General features: G+C 49.3%; 4 protein-coding genes across 4 annotated transcripts; 2 read left to right on the plus strand and 2 right to left on the minus strand.

The window, feature by feature from the left end:
* Nucleotides 1-193: 193 nt before the first annotated feature.
* On the minus strand, nucleotides 194-3,012 carry F5J12DRAFT_946761 (glutamate-cysteine ligase-domain-containing protein; the record flags this gene model as incomplete). The annotated part of the gene is made up of 15 exons (XM_051749755.1): nucleotides 194-369; nucleotides 424-544; nucleotides 596-716; nucleotides 770-1,057; nucleotides 1,108-1,305; nucleotides 1,354-1,477; nucleotides 1,514-1,581; nucleotides 1,619-1,666; nucleotides 1,713-1,829; nucleotides 1,885-2,039; nucleotides 2,094-2,233; nucleotides 2,283-2,459; nucleotides 2,514-2,633; nucleotides 2,680-2,804; nucleotides 2,863-3,012. The coding sequence occupies 15 exons, from the start codon at nucleotides 3,010-3,012 to the stop codon at nucleotides 294-296; spliced, it is 2,028 nt and encodes a 675-aa protein (XP_051605154.1). The 3' UTR covers nucleotides 194-293.
* Nucleotides 3,013-3,255: 243 nt separating this feature from the next.
* Nucleotides 3,256-5,402, plus strand: F5J12DRAFT_799058 (APG6-domain-containing protein). Its single transcript, XM_051744257.1, has 8 exons — nucleotides 3,256-3,317; nucleotides 3,366-3,483; nucleotides 3,533-4,162; nucleotides 4,200-4,309; nucleotides 4,364-4,571; nucleotides 4,628-4,716; nucleotides 4,775-4,987; nucleotides 5,037-5,402. Exons 2-8 carry the CDS (start codon nucleotides 3,442-3,444, stop codon nucleotides 5,173-5,175), a joined length of 1,431 nt encoding a protein of 476 aa, XP_051605155.1. The 5' UTR covers nucleotides 3,256-3,317; nucleotides 3,366-3,441; the 3' UTR covers nucleotides 5,176-5,402.
* A 2,039-nt stretch (nucleotides 5,403-7,441) lies between these two features.
* On the plus strand, nucleotides 7,442-10,692 carry F5J12DRAFT_888085 (oligomeric golgi complex component, COG2-domain-containing protein; the record flags this gene model as incomplete). The annotated part of the gene is made up of 12 exons (XM_051747229.1): nucleotides 7,442-7,849; nucleotides 7,902-7,982; nucleotides 8,043-8,188; nucleotides 8,239-8,356; nucleotides 8,411-8,635; nucleotides 8,685-9,134; nucleotides 9,193-9,412; nucleotides 9,466-9,584; nucleotides 9,632-9,712; nucleotides 9,755-9,980; nucleotides 10,032-10,332; nucleotides 10,383-10,692. 12 exons carry the CDS (start codon nucleotides 7,442-7,444, stop codon nucleotides 10,690-10,692), a joined length of 2,685 nt encoding a protein of 894 aa, XP_051605156.1.
* A 78-nt stretch (nucleotides 10,693-10,770) lies between these two features.
* F5J12DRAFT_761868 (Golgi CORVET complex core vacuolar protein 8-domain-containing protein) lies at nucleotides 10,771-15,112 on the minus strand (the record flags this gene model as incomplete). Its single annotated transcript, XM_051742132.1, has 4 exons — nucleotides 14,578-15,112; nucleotides 13,690-14,534; nucleotides 13,445-13,636; nucleotides 10,771-13,392 (listed from the first exon to the last, which is right to left on the minus strand). Exons 1-4 carry the CDS (start codon nucleotides 15,044-15,046, stop codon nucleotides 10,771-10,773), a joined length of 4,128 nt encoding a protein of 1,375 aa, XP_051605157.1. The 5' UTR covers nucleotides 15,047-15,112.
* Between the last annotated feature and the right edge of the window lie 292 nt (nucleotides 15,113-15,404).

Here is a 15,404-nt window from a genome sequence, read left to right on the forward strand (position 1 = left end):
ACTAAAACATATTGCCATACCTCTGATATTTGGTTGCGAACTGTGATTGTGGCCTTATCATTGAGGCGACGTTCGGTCAACTTACACCCGTAGACATGTAACTATAGGTCCCTCGAGTGAGTCTTTTAATCATTTGAATACAGGTAGTTAGCAGGAGATCTATGCAGGCACGACTCATTATAGATTGTACATCTTTACACCGAAAATACATCATGAAATTCTATTTGGATGGGGTTTCCCAAATCCTTGTCGTAGAATTGTGGAGGACCCTAACATACGAGGTGTTGACCTCCTTAATGAAATCCGTTGAGGTGTGGTTGGCCGTAATCCTCTGGTAGAAGTTCCGGGACGCGCAACGTGCCGCGCTCACTAGCAGTAAACTTTAACAATCGCAACCGACATGAAGGTAGCGAAATGACTCACATCCGGTCAACGGCGATCAGCAGGTCATAATTAATCTCCTGGCTCACAGTCGAATCAAACTTGTATGCCGGGTGCGACCTCACGAAGCTTCGCATCCACGCAGCAGGCGTTTGCAATGTACCTTTGTGGACATCAGCCTTCACTAGAACCAATCCAACGTGTGACCACAGACCATTAGCACGGCCACGAACGAGATCAAGGTATTTGTCAATTTGCTTTCTCTCATCTGGAGTTGCTTCCAATGTCCCAAGATAAGCATCCACAAGTCCTAGCAACCCTGGGAACGCAGACCCCTAAACCAAGTCAGTGCCTTCCATCGTCACGTATGGTAAGCTAAAAAAAATACCTTTCCACAAAATATTTCTTTGATAGACATCTCCTCATATTCGTCTTCAACTAAGCCGTCGTCAATGGTTGGAGGACGTGCGAGCGTTGGGAAGCAGTTCCTTAGTTTTCTTTCTTTTACTTGTGGGGCCATACCACAATCACTGCACTCGCTAGGGGTAGATGACCCGGACGAAGGTGAGCTGGCAGCTAGAGTGGCATATCCCTGTGGAATTACGTTTTTGCGGAAGAAAAACTTCTGAGTACGCGCCGCATCTCGCTTCTGAGCCCTCTGCATGTTCTCATCGACCTGAGTATTCGTCAGTTTATACGAAACTTAGGTAAATTCCGTAGTTATACCTTCGAAATAGGAACATAGAAATTCAAGTTGAAAGCTAGTATGGCCCTAGACAGGAGAACTATGAACACCGCGAATGCAGCGTTTTCAAAATCCGTCATTTGTACTTCCATGCTGCGAAACTCGACGCGCCAGCCGATGGAAGAGCTAGGTGGAGGGGGTTTAAATCGGAGAGTTTGCCAATTCGTGGATTGGATGTTCTTCGGGGAGCGTTAATGTGACGCCAGGAATAATGAAGGGTCAATCACCTCGAAATGATCATTGCTAGAACTATCATCTTGGTGAATGGTTTCAGAAAATATAACGAGTGGGTCACGGATAAACAGATGTGCAATGTGCTTTGAAAGCAAGTCGTCGATACCTTCCGCTCTACTTCAAAACACGCACAAGAAACTGAAGCATGATTACACACCGTAACTGAGCAAGCGATTTCTAATCGCTTCATCATAGGGTACGACGGTGTCATTATACGCTGGCTTATTGGCCCATTCGGAAGATAATGTACAGGTCAACGCTATCGTATCGGGATTTAGGAATGATATATCTGTTATTCTTCAAAGGCTAGATGACGTAAGTGGACTGACAGAACATAAATATGTTCGCCCACCTCAAGTCCGCGTTCTTCCGGTGTGCGGTCGTCCACGCTTCCCGCAATAACATTCCAGCGACAGTCTACATCTGCAAGATACCCGCGCCAAATGGGGCTGGCTGCCGTGAGTGCTAGCTATGTAAAGACACACGTATGTTAGAACATATCCCAGAATCGTCACTGCCCATACCATAAGGGGGCCAATCGGAATCAGGGCATCATACATCCGCCGTGCTTCGTTCACGTTACAGCACTGGAAAGTAAGCTGCAAGCAACAGCAACCCATGCCAAACCCCATCGCGTCCATGTATATGTGGTCTATCAAGGCTGCGCCATTCTTAGCTTCTGCAAAAGGGTAAGGAACCTCTACGTGGCCAGTGACCCGGAAGAGGATCTTACCGGGATCCTCTGGGTATATGTCACGTTGCCATGGTATAGTAGGATCAACAAAAGGCCGTGGTGTTCTTTCATCTTCAAATATCGGGAGATTAATGGCAACCTTGGATTTCCTTCGACTTCTTATGTTGGCAGTGAGGGTACTGTTCGGAGGATGAGGTACTAAAAAGTGATACCACAAAGGATACTGACGGGAAGCGTGCGTGAGGGTTTGTAATTTCTTCAGGCAAAAAAAGACTGTGACTGGACTTCGCATCTTTCGGGTCATAATGTGGTTCTGTGAACACGCCAGCAGTACCCAAGCGGGGAAACGATGTCAGAGTGAGCGGGATTTCGTTTTCCTTCAAACGATTTCGCGCCAGTGTGCGTCTTGTATTCCCTAATCTCAGCGACGTAGGATAAGTGCAGTTGCGCATCACGTACCTGTAGCGCATGTTTGCCTCCACCGAGAGCAGGTCTGCAATCGAGCCCGTGTAAGGGGAGCCAGGTGTGGACTCCAGCATGTACCTCCCATACTCAGGGTGAAATTTGGGTACAGATGTACTGGAGAACACCTCAGCGATGCGCCCGAGCGATGTATAACACTTACGATAGAGAGGCGTCGTTATGAAGTGTTCCGACAGCTTTACCGAGTTCTTCCAGAATTTCTGTTTGGCGAAGAGAAAGCTTTGCATTCTTTTTTTCGTCGTCGAATATAACTACCATATACTCGACCTGGCGAGCGAGTCCGTGAATACCAGTGAGAGTGAGCACAGCGAACGGCGTGGATTACCTCGTCGCCCCACAATAGCTCATCGCCAGTTCGGTCCTTCACCCTATCCCAGGTATGAAGGAATTGAGTGATTCCATGATCTCTGACATGGTCAGCGTGATTCTTTGCTTCTTCCCAGGTAAGTGGTGTCCCGAGGTAGAGCAGACCCATCTCGCACGAGTAACAGCAAAGTCTCCACAAGCGGTATGATCACTCTGGGTAATGGCAGTTTAAATACGGGTCCGGGTCACAGGGAAGATAACCGGACAGGTATGCTTACTTCTTGCTGACAAGTTCGAGGGGACTCCCTCATACAAATCACTCGTCGCCATATGTGCGTCAGCGGTGACAGCGCTTTGTAAGCCAGATTTCAGCAGTATTCCTTTGTAGCAGTGAGGGGGTAGCTCGGCTAATCGTGGCACTGGTAATGGTGGAGGAGAACTCGTGCTTACTACTACTTACGACAGGGCCAAGTCGTACGTACGTAATACTACGGAGATGAAGGGCCTGCTGAGTGTGTTTAGTACTTTGTACGGATTCATCCAAGATCTTACATGACTTTCTGAAACATCGGAGTTGCTTGTGCTATCCTTTCGGATTATGATGAACTACGTGTGCCAGCAATGCAAAGAACCGCTGCAGGTAAGGTGGTACGTTTCTTCATCCTTCCCGATGGCTCACCGAGTTTTAGCTCGATGCGTCTCTGGTGGAGCTCTCCCCTTCTCAATACGACATGATTGCTACATCTCTCCCGCCCTCACCATCCCCACGAGTGAATCACATATCCGAGGTTGAACAGCCTACTCCGCAACGCCCACCATCGACTAGTTCTAAAGCAGCATGGAGGCACGCAAACAACCCAGAAAACGTCAGACATACTGCGTTAGTACATGGAAAACAGCTGCAGCGCAGCTATCCAGCTCCGAACGAATCTTTTGTGCTCTTACAAGACAGTGTTATCCACAATATGCCATCCCAGTTGCCCTCCGTCGGGTTTGCCGAGGTAATCACTAATACCGGTCACCCTGAGCATACGACAAAGGGTGGCGCTACATCTGCGGCACTTCCACAGCCAGAACCTGATTATCCGAATCCAACGCCGATATCCCATCACCTGCGCTCCACCATGCGGTTGTTTAATTTACTATCCAGTCGGACTGATATCGATCATCCTCTATGCGCAGAATGCACTCAGATCCTGTTGTCTTCCTTGCAGAGAAAGCTTGACGAAACGAAAAAGGAACGTGACGGTTACCTCGCTTTTGACAGAGAGGTAAGAAAGGAGAAAGAACGTGAATGCCAGGAAATGAACCGCGATGAAGTGGAGCACAGGATCGAGCGGCTCAAGTCGGAATGAGGGGGCTATCCTCGACCAGTTGAAGTTCGTCGAGAGAGAGAGGGACCAGCTTGACGAAGAGCTTCGAGCACTGGAGTTGGAGGAGAGAACACTTCTCGAGGAAGAAGCCGAGTAGGTTTTCTCGTACACTTGCTACTGATTTAATTGCATGGTTCCCTTCCGCAGGTTTTGGCGTTCGCGAAATGATCAACAGCTGGCTTCAGCAAACCAGACATCGCTCCTCGTGTCCTTGCGAGCAGCTTACGCCGCTGACTACGCAACTTATGAGAAGCTTGAACGCACTAACGTTTACAACGACGCATTTTGCATTGGCCATGACGGTGTTTTCGGTACTATAAACGGACTGCGCTTGGGCCGTGTACCAGGGGTTCCCGTGAGTGGTAGCCCGCCGCACCTTTTTCTTTCAATTCCACCGTTGACAGTCACTAGGTTGAGTGGTCCGAGATCAACGCAGCTTGGGGCCAGACGCTTTTGCTACTATACACAATTGCCCGAAAACTTGACCTTACTTTTGAGAAGTGAGTAACTCCGTGGGTTGGAAACGGAATATTTTTAACTCATGTTCGATCCCTATAGCTACCGATTGGTTCCCATGGGCTCGTTTTCGCGTATCGAACGGACATTGGGTGATAAAGCCACGTATGAGTTGTACGGTTCAGGTGACTTGCACTTTGGGCGGCTTCTTCACAATCGCCGCTTTGATTTTGCGATGGTGGCATTCTTGGAATGCCTAAAACAGTTGATGGATTACGTGAAGTCCCAAGACTCAAATATCGAGTTTCCACACCAGTGAGTACTGAAAACCGGAACAAGATATCTCTGCTCAGCTTGGGGGCAGGATCATCAAGGACAAGATAGGGGAAGCACCAATCAAACTTCAGTTTAGTCAAGAGGAGTCTTGGACCCGTGCATTGAGGCATGTCTTGCTGGCGCTCAAGATAATACTAAAGTGGACAACGAATGGAGGAAATGGTTGACCTTGCCTCTGTAAATTTGGGCAAGCAGTTGTATTGTCTGTTCCAGTTTTATATCTGGTTCTCGATCAAGCTATGAGGTCTATTGGCAGGATAGGCATTCTTCCACCTGTCTGACGCAGTTCGGGTCTGAAGCGAGCTTTGCCCTCCTCGCTGGTTGAACTATAGAGGAACGTCTGTGTACTGTCTCCAGATAATTGGCTCAGCAATGTTTGTGATGTTTGTGGCTCATTTCGATCGACCGAGGCGTGGCTTTTTGGCGGGGTAGGATCCACAAATGACGTCTGTAGGTGAGTATTGCGCTTTTCGAAGGTTGGCCATGCGTGCACGATTCTCTTTCGCGACAAATCACTACACGAAGGAACACTTGCGGTGGGGTGCGATAGACCTTTTCTGCAGAAAATACACCCTCAGCCTTACCAACAACCATACGGGCCTCATACATACGCGTGCGGTAAGACTCAAGACACATCCGGATCGAGGCCACCCAATGCTGCAGGTGCAAAAACCGCGGCTGACTATAACAAGTAGTTCAAGCAAACACACCACCTCAGACAAGGCCCTTATTCCAATTTCGCGATAAGCTACTCCATGAGGGAACATTTCTGCGGTAGACTTTCGGCAGAAGGTGCCCCGCATTGCTACGCAATGGTGTCATAATCTTACCAGACCTGCAGCGGACGTCATCGCAGAATACGGGATTTGCGCCGATTCAAATCGCCTCGGAAGTAGTGAGTGCTGATATCACCGAGTACAACAAGACTCGAAACACTGTAATGAAGATAGCCTCAAAGAACAACAGCCAATAGTAGCTCTAGCGAACTATTGGCTCGGACATGGCCATGCATCCGAAACAAATAGCCTGCAACTTGCATTGGTATTTAGAGGCGTTGGTCTATAGCATTCATTACAACCTCAAATCAACGCATACATCGAAAATCTAAGCGAAAATACTGTGCGAGTTGTACTCGTGCAAGGAAAAGTTGTACAAGCACTCCGTTTCGAGTTCATGCTGTTTTATGTCGATTCATTGTCCTTGAATGTTGAATCTCATCGAATACTAGCTTGCACGTCCAGGATATCATCTGGGCATGTTATTCGTAGGAGAATCAGCAATCCTACACAAGTATTCATTGTATGGTCCTCCCATTTAACCGTGTCATTTGTTTGGAGCCTGTGAACGTGGTAGTTTGCAATCCATTAGCCCCATATACTCAAGGCCGAGCGCACTCCATCCTCAACTCGGAGGTTTGATAGCCATTCGAAGGCACTTCTGTTTTTAATCTATGTGTTTCTTGACCCAGAAGTCTATTGCAAAGTGAGTCCCTAGGGAGAAAGCGTGGTTAAAGAGGCAGGAATGGTACCGCCGGCATGGGTAGCGACCTGATTTATTGGCCACTTGGGTCGTTGACCATCAAACCATATACCCAGGTGATACTGCCTCTGGGAACCTTCTCGGATATATCGTCATCGAAATTGGCTCGACGAAGGTCGCTGGAGGACTCCTCGAAAAAAGCGGCATGTCCTATTCCAATCACCCACGATATATGCGGTAAACTTTCTGATTAGAGAGCTATGGTCTGGTCAAAAGATAAAGTCGATTGAATAAGAAACCTTCAGATTTCTTCGATGCGTGTCTCGGTCCATCATACCCTGCGGAAAGTTTTACTGGTGTGTTACCGAGACCTACCACCTTTACAGTGAAACACATACCCTCTCATAGTCCTACTGACACGCCTTAGAAGAAAGAAACACTGAGGGTAGGTGGTCATTCGTGACTTCGCTGATGATTGGGTGAAGTAAGTTGATAGTCTAGCGTACATATCTACATGAATGCTGCCTGGAGTGGAAAGCTTTTCGATACATCCTGTGTTATTTGGTTCGTGTAGAATTCCGTTGATGTTACCAATGGCCATTGAACACAATCACTACTTGCATGTATGCACCTGGCAATAATGACATTCAGCTTGCTTGATAGCCTACCCCCGGGTTGTCCAGGCGACGTTGATCCTCAGACTGGGGATATCGTGGGGGCAATCTCATCACTCTTGTTGTGGCGAACCTCTGGGGTGACGAGTGAAGGACAACGATTCCACTGGGTGACGCTCACGATCTGGAACTGGTTTGTGAACAGGGAAAGTTGAAGTCTACTGCGACAGCGCTGTCACCTGCAGGTTATAGCGGGGACCCTGTTGTATTATCTAATCCCACACTAACAAACCGTCCGGGTTGGAAAACCACATGTAAGGCATCGCATAACTTGCTGTTCATGCAATCTCAGTTTTCTCGCAGGATCTCTGTGAGCAATTCAGACCCTTATGAACTCGAGCGTCTAGCTGAAGAGCTCGAAGCACGCGAGGTCTCCGGTTGCGACGGCGAAAACGAACTCACTCGTGGATTCGATCTTCCAGCGTATGTTCCTCTCTCGCACGATAATGAGTATCTCTCTGCGGAAACCTTCGATGTGGAGAAGTTCCTGCTGTCGCGCGTATACACGACGTTACCAGAACTTCGAGCAGAACTCAAAGATTATCTTTCATCGTTGAAGGAGGAGCTCGTCCAGCTCATTAACGATGATTATGAGGACTTTATTAGCTTGAGCACTGACTTGCGCGGCGAGAAATCGAGGTTAGAGAGGATTAAGGCACCATTGAGTACTTTGAGGCAACGTGTTTTGGTGCGTGTTCTTGCGTTCAGCGTTGTGCACCAGGGGGACTAGACGTCCACAGGTTGCTCGAAAGAGTTTGCAAGACATTCAAGACGCGGTGCAGGCCAAGTTAACGGCGCGGGCTAAATTACGGGACGAGAAGGTTGCTGTTTGATGTCGTTGTCGTTGCTTGGTACATAAAAGTTCAACGTGCCATCTGCAGGTACTGCTTCATCTTCTGCTCAAGATATCGGAGTCCCTTTCGCGTCTTGAGTCACTTTTGCTCCTTCAATCCGAGGACGCTCCCGACCACCCTGGGATGCTCCCGGCCCATCTGGCTGAAGTTGCCGGGCATAGTTCGACTGTGAAGTGATTAGTGCTGCATAAAAGCATTGCTTTAGCTGAGGGTTGCATTTTAGGACGCAGGGAAGCCGGGGGAAACATCTCTCGAGAGTTGCGACGGAGTATATGCAACTTCTCTATCATATTTCCAAAGCTCGCGCTGAGAAATGTGCATACGTTGATGCTATTCAGGAGGTACGTGAATATCTCTCGGTCTATCCGTTCTCATCTCCCATACCCTTATAACAGAGGGTAGACCGTGTCCGAAATACACTCACATCGGACCTCGATCATCTGTTTTCCGCTACATTACTGTCCATCACGGAAACCGACATTGGAAAGGTACAAGGGATCGAAAGATCAAAGGCAGCCTCAGAATTGACAGAATGTCTGAGAGTCTACGATAACTTGGGCCTTTGGCGAGCTGCAGAAGAAATTATCAGAAAGACCGTTGTCCAGCGCTTTGTCAGGAAGGTACGTGGATGCTCCCTGCCCGAAGGCGGTAGTTGACAATCCTTTCCAGACGGTATTTCAAGATACACTGGCTATTCCTATTTCACCTATGGTCCCGCGTACTCCAGTCCCATCTACCACTCATGTCCCAACTGGTGCCCATGTACCCCACACACCCTATACACCTTACACTGCTATCTTGCCGACGCAAAGCACTTCCAGCGATGTTCCTTCGGTAACTTCGTTCCTGGACGGGTATGACGATCCACTTGCAAGGCTGTATAACCAGATCCTCCGGTTCATCGAGCGGGACCTCTATCACATAATGGAAATTGCCGAGCGTGTATCGCCGAAGGTTTCGGCACGGTCGGTGGAGTCTCCGGGTGACGAGTTCGAAGGTCGCGGCACCGACGGTTTTGACATAATGGCCAATGTCATTTGGCCCGAATTTGGACAGGCTATTATGAATGAACTCGGTTCTGTAGTATTTGCTGCTGGAAAACCTGATGAATTTGTGAGAGTAAGTACCTTTGGGTCTTTCTACTATCCCCTTGTCAGCTGAACATTAATCTGCAAAGCGTCATGCATCCACACAGGCATTCATTCGCGCCTTAGAATTCCTGGCTCCAAGCAGGCAATCCGTGCAAGCCATGAGATGTCATCCCGTTTTTATTACATTCAACCGGCGCTGGCAACTGCCTGTTTACTTCCAGCTTCGTTGGAAAGAAATCGTTGGAGGCGTGGAAGATAGTTTAAGCGCTACCATCATTCAATCTGGAAGTGCCACATCTGACTCTGGTGTGCCATGCTTTCTTTGCACGTCACCACTTGGTTCATTATTATTGCCACAGGACGTTCCATGTTCTTAACGCCACAAGCGCAAAGCATTTTGACGTCAATAACGTCGTGCTGGGGTGCAGATATTTTTATCCCGGACTTGGCACCTCGCTTCTGGAAATTAACGCTGCAGGTACGCCAGTCAGCAGTTAAGTACAGATTTCGCTCACTAGGCACTAGTTACTCAGTAGATACAAGACATGGCTAGATGTCTCCCTCCCATCAACTGAGCCGTCTTCGAAGCCACCCACTGCTGAGAAGGTACGCATGCGTCCGTTAAACTGGCTGAATGCTGAATGCTAGAAGAGTTTCGTTGGCCTGCCGCAACCCCGCGCATCCACTCCACAGTCCGTTCACGAAATCTCCGCTGAAAACAGCCTCACAGACGATCTGCATTTGAGCCAATTTGCTACCGTACTGGTCGACATCAACACGATGAACGTCCAAGTTCTTACGCTTTGGAGAGAACGGATCAGTGCTGCTCTCCCAGAACCAACCATGAACGATGATGTATACGCTGCTTCGGAGGGTATGTCGTTTACCCTAATACGGTACGGGAGAGGTTAAAGCTGAGGTACAGATGTGCTTCGACAGCAATTAAGTTCGCTAGGACAGGTCTCCTCACTGCTCGCTTGCAAAGTGATGGTCCTTCTTTCACGACGTGCTTGCGACGCTCTGCTTCCCGTAAGATCTATTCCCTCACAACTCCGAGCGATGTCAAGCAAACGCGCGCCCACGGAGCCGAGTTACTTCATCTCGCAAATATTGCGACCAGTGAGGGCATTTTTTGGAATAGGTACACCAAATGGTCTCGGAGAGCGCTTGCGGGAATCTTTGCTCGATTACGTCGCGAAGGGGGTTTTCGATAATGTCTGTCAGAGGTAGAGCCCCTGGTTGTTGTGATGCCCTTCTTCCCTGAAACATCCTTTAGGTATATCCAATACCTCACAGCCATGAAGAAAACAGAGGAATCTTTGCGCCGTTTGAAGAAGGGAAAGAAGACAACGTTTGGGATCTTTCAGTCATCTTCCAGCACAAAAGATGAGGACAGGGACGAGGAGCGCATCGGAACGCAGATGATGCTCGACGTGGAGGCGTTAGGCCAAGACGCACAGGCTCTGAGTCGGGGTCTCCGGGACATTACAAGTTACGCACAGCTTGTTCAAATGGTGCAGGCCGATTTCGGAGATGGTAGGCAGCGTCCCGCTGAAAAGACAAATTGGACTCATGCATCCACTTAAGAATCGTAAACGGTCGCAGCTAACCTGGCACGTTCCACGGCAAAAGGTTGCTAGGTGGACAATGTAATTATAGAGGTACTAAGATGGACATTGCCTGTGATATATCGCCGACCGAGATATAACGAGCGTAGTGTCCGTATGGTTGCTTGTGATGTCGGGTCGTAACAGGGAGGTATGGCAGTGCGTACAGATGCTCTGAGAAGCGGACCACCCCCTCAGCTTTTCTTTGGTGTACTCTTCCACGGTATCGAAGACGTTCCGATTAAGAAGATGCTTGGAAATAACCAGCATGTCCTCATCGGTTCGATAGGATTCCAACATGCTAGTTAAGATCGTTCTAAACTCCGTATACGGAGTGCCTGAAGATGGCCCAGTGTACAACCCAGGGTCGACAAGACGTTTGAATATGCGAGGGAACGAAACTGCTCGGGTGGAGCTAATTGAGACGAACGATGCGAAGGTCTCTTGCACGAGGGCACGTAAAGTTGATAGTGCATTGTTCCTGGCAACATCTTGCGCACCATTCAAGCCAGACGTCTGCAATGTGGAGATTGTATGAATAGATTGCAATTGACTTGCGAGGAGCTGGAACCACATGTCTTCGAGTGTTACTCCCGTGAAACCCGATGCAGTGGACTGCTCCAGGCACATAGTTGTACTCCCGCGACCAATCTCCAGAAGTGAGTTGAGATGGTCACTAACGTCCGCTCTGTCCGCGTCGGATGTTGTTAATGTCCTCACGATGTCGAACGTCAACTGCTTTTCGAAAACTGCAGCCTTCTTCAACGCGGCTTGTATGAAACCCCTTTGACTCAACGCCCAAAGGACAGCTCCGTAAGCTCGGTTCTCCTCACATATCTGTTCGACAGCGGACCAATCGAGGTAATTCCGCATACGATCCAAAGTGTCGATCACATTGGGCGGCGCAAAGTGACACTGTAAAGTAACGAAGAGCCTTTGCAATGACTTGTCGATATTGGACGGATCGGGACGATGGTGGAGGATATTATCATCCTCTTCTACTCGGCTTCGAGGGTCCAGAAGGTAAACAAGGTATTCGTATTGCTTCTGTAGGTCCGTTGCGCCGATGGTGTCAAGGGCTATCTGGTGCAGCGTAGCAGCAAATTTGTCAATCAAGATGGCAGTCAATTGCAGATTGCTTCCAAGAAGCGCCCCGATGGCACCGGTTAGTTTTTGTACCATGTCCGAAGGCACCGTCATATTATTACCTCGCATTGAGAGGGTAAGGACTTCGTCGACGGACAAGAACAAGTCGGCTGACCCCAAGGCAGGATCTTCCAGATAGGACTGTAGAAGTTGCGGCCATCGCCGTTCCTGCCTGTGCCAACGTTGAAGAATACGATAAAAACCTGCGTCCTCAAAGAGCTTCATAATGAGGACGCTATCATGCGGGGTATACGCAGATAAAAGGTACTCCGTCGCCAGTTGACGATCCTCTCGGGTGCTCACATCCGTTGAAGTCGCAAGGGAGATGAGAATGTTTTGGAGTGTACTGGGAGGTTGTATGATGTCCTGTGGATATTTTGGGACATTACGAGCGATGAATATGTCCACGAAGGTGACGTCAGACGGGGTGAGATTGCTGTCGGATACGATATCCGAAAGAATAGTGACAATCCACAATCTGCTGATGTCATGAGACTCCTCGTCCTCGTTGAAGAACGAACTTTCGAATGCGAGATCTAGGCAGTGGAGGAATGATTCGGCATCAAAACGCAACAGTAATCGTGCGTAAGGATACGTTGGTTCCATCCCGCTATCATCACTTGTGAGGATAAGAGTACCTCCCTGAAGCGGCCAGATGGCTGAGCGACCATCGAAGATAAAGCGGTAGATATCTTTCATGGCCGTATGTGCTTCATCGATATCTAGGGGCTCTCCGCTAGGATAAGCTTGGCCACTCAAGATGTTAATGAGATATGGGAAGATCTTATAAGCATACTTAGAATCCGAATCTGTCCGGCTAGCTGTATTTGTTCGCTGTCTGCAGGCCAGCGTCTTTCGAATGAGGGACAGAAGCTCTACGATCGGCGAGACATAATCATGTAATGCACGAGTGTAGACGTAGATGAGAGCGTCCCAGAGCTCGTTAGCCTGGCAAAGTCGAATAGCTTGGTTGATATCCAGGCATGCAGGTTCGATGTGCCATATGATGCGTTCTGCCAAATCCAGGCGTCCGCTGCCATCGTGGAGTGCAACTAGCCGTTGAGTTATCCACGGTGGGATGGAGCGTATCGTGCCGTCTAAAACAAAGCCCTCGAGTTGTCCAAGATATATTTGTGATATCCCCGAGTTGTCAAAGTACTGGAACAGCTCTTCGAAGAGGAAGTCATAATTTGACAAGGCAATACAAGCGCGCGCACAAGTCACGACCAACCCCTCAAAGACGGAGGTCCTATCGACGCCACGTCCGTCAGGACTAAAATGCGTTCCGTCTGTCATCCTATCTTCCGAAAACACGTAACGAGTAGATGCGACCATCAACTCGCGAAGCCTGTTTCGCAAGATAGCAGTGCGTTCTTCGGGATCATCTGGTAGACCGTTGCGATTGCCCGGCGCTTCCCCCGTGTAGTATGCGCGTGTAATTTCAATGGCTTTCAAGAAGTCACCCCGTTCAACGCATGTCAGAATTTTGTCGGCCCAGGTGGATAATGTTCCCACTCGGACTTGTTCGCATTCCTGATTTAGGGTGAGGAAGAGTGCAGTACACACCAAAATCCGGGCGACATACCAAGAGAAATACCTTGCCTTTGTGAGTTCTGACGGCATGAGCGATGCCACCGATGGACTCCAGGTCCCTATAATTTGCATGGTTCCGAATGCGAGGCAACACAGTAGAGGTGTCAAATGGAACGTGCTCTATTGCGTCGGCGGTCCGGACATCATACACAAGAAGGCTTACGGCAGTGAACGCCACAAGTTGCTTTCATGGAGGTCATGGTCCAAATCCAGCACTGAGCGCACAAAAGTACTCACATTCACATTAAGCCATTGTAACGCAAGCACAGCATCCTCTGCTACCCACTTCCCAAAAGTTTGGAAAACGAGAGTCCCAACGTCGACTTCGCGCTTCTTGCCAGTGCGTGAACTTGTCACCACTTGCTTTATCTTCGTTTCCGATACCCGCATAAGTTGAATTACCTTTCCCCACGAATATGCTATGACCGGAGGGGTCGATTCACCGATATCATCCTTTTTGTCTTGACTAGCTTTGGTGCTTGGAGACCACGCTAGAATACCGCGACATCGATCCGACACAGTGGTGTCGGGTGTGCCCTCTCGCAGGTGCTTGAGCCAAGTCTTCGGTGTCGGCCTCATGCCAACCACAATCAACTTCGATGGAGTCAACATTGCAACCAGTTGATATGCGTCAGTCGGATGCGGAGCAGTACCAGGAGGGAGTGCTGCCATAGAAAGCACTGGGTTGCGGAGTCGCCAACGGCGAAAAGAACGGGATTGGAGACTACTTCCTTCTGTGGGTCCACTTTGAGGGTAGTTTCCAAGGATGCGGATGGTATCGGAGGCCTCTACAAACAGGACCTTGCCCAGGTTGTGGTAGAAGGCAAGACCGTGCTCGTCAGCACTAACAATGGCAGTGTGCCGACTCGCAACGAAAGCTACATCAACAACGCGGGAGCCAGCAAGGTGGCCCTCTTGCTTGCCAGACAGCACTCGCGGAAGGGACGCCGGTGCGATAATGCGCGTTGGCGAATAAGGATTCTTCAGATTGAAGAGCTGGACATAACCTGAATCGTGTCCGGACGCGACGTAAGTGTAATCATGGGACAGCGCGAGCGCCGATACGGATCCCACATTACTGGCTTTCTTGGTATAAGCGAGTACGGGTGTGGAAAAGCAAGGAACAATTACCTGAATCATTCCCACACGTACACAATAACGTCTGCTTAAAATCGAAGACAAATATGCGACCAGCGTCCGTACCCACGCAGATGAGACCATTCGCGGCCAGCACGGTCGGGGAACCCAAATTAGAAGCACCTAACAAGAGTGCAGCTTTGGACTGGCGTTTTCCGAATAGTTGACCGGTAACAGTCTGCAGAGAGGTCCACCTGAATGTCTCGCTGTCTACTGTCAAGTCGCCGTCATGACGAAGTGGTGTGGATGCCCTAGAAAGATTGGAGACATGTGACAATGGAGAATAGCCTCCTGCTGGTGTGAGGGAATCAGACGGGAGACCAAGGTTTGCGGATTGAGCAGGACTCGTCGGAAGAAAAGAGCGGAGCCGTGAGACAGAAGGGTGGACGAAAGGTTGAGGGGCTTGGACAACTGCGTCGGGGTGGTCCCTCGACGGTACGTCCTCATCGGCAACCATAGTCAGTGGTGGAGGAGAGGAGACTGGGCTGACTTCCGGGGAGACGTGCCTGCTACGGGGTTGTCGCTACAAGGAAACACCCTTTAGCCACAGCACACGAAGCAAGCCGTTCATGCATGACATACGATTGCAGTGTCGTCGACCTCGTCAGGCCACGGACTGGCAACGTCATAATGGTGCCCTGACCTCGAATTGTTGTCGTCCGAGTCATCTTTCTCGAGAACAGCACGCAATTGTTGTTGATAGTTCGTAGCAGCCACGTATTCCGCATCCACACCGTCGTATACAAATTCTTCGTCGTCATCGTCGCCGAAAACTCCTTCCAGTTCAGTATCATCATCAAAGAGCTCCTCCATAC

The sequence above is a fragment of the Pisolithus orientalis genome, assembly GCF_024613125.1.
Source record: "Pisolithus orientalis strain OTSU chromosome Unknown F5J12scaffold_2, whole genome shotgun sequence".
NCBI classification, from domain to species: domain Eukaryota; kingdom Fungi; phylum Basidiomycota; class Agaricomycetes; order Boletales; family Pisolithaceae; genus Pisolithus; species Pisolithus orientalis.

Bases quoted from the DNA above. Each gene is read 5' to 3' on its own strand.
- F5J12DRAFT_799058 (XM_051744257.1), top strand. From the start codon at position 3,442: ATGATGAACTACGTGTGCCAGCAATGCAAAGAACCGCTGCAG. The intron at 4,310-4,363 runs GTAGGTTTTCTC...TCCCTTCCGCAG, and splicing joins CTTCTCGAGGAAGAAGCCGA to GTTTTGGCGTTCGCGAAATG. The intron at 4,988-5,036 runs GTGAGTACTGAA...GCTTGGGGGCAG, and splicing joins AATATCGAGTTTCCACACCA to GATCATCAAGGACAAGATAG.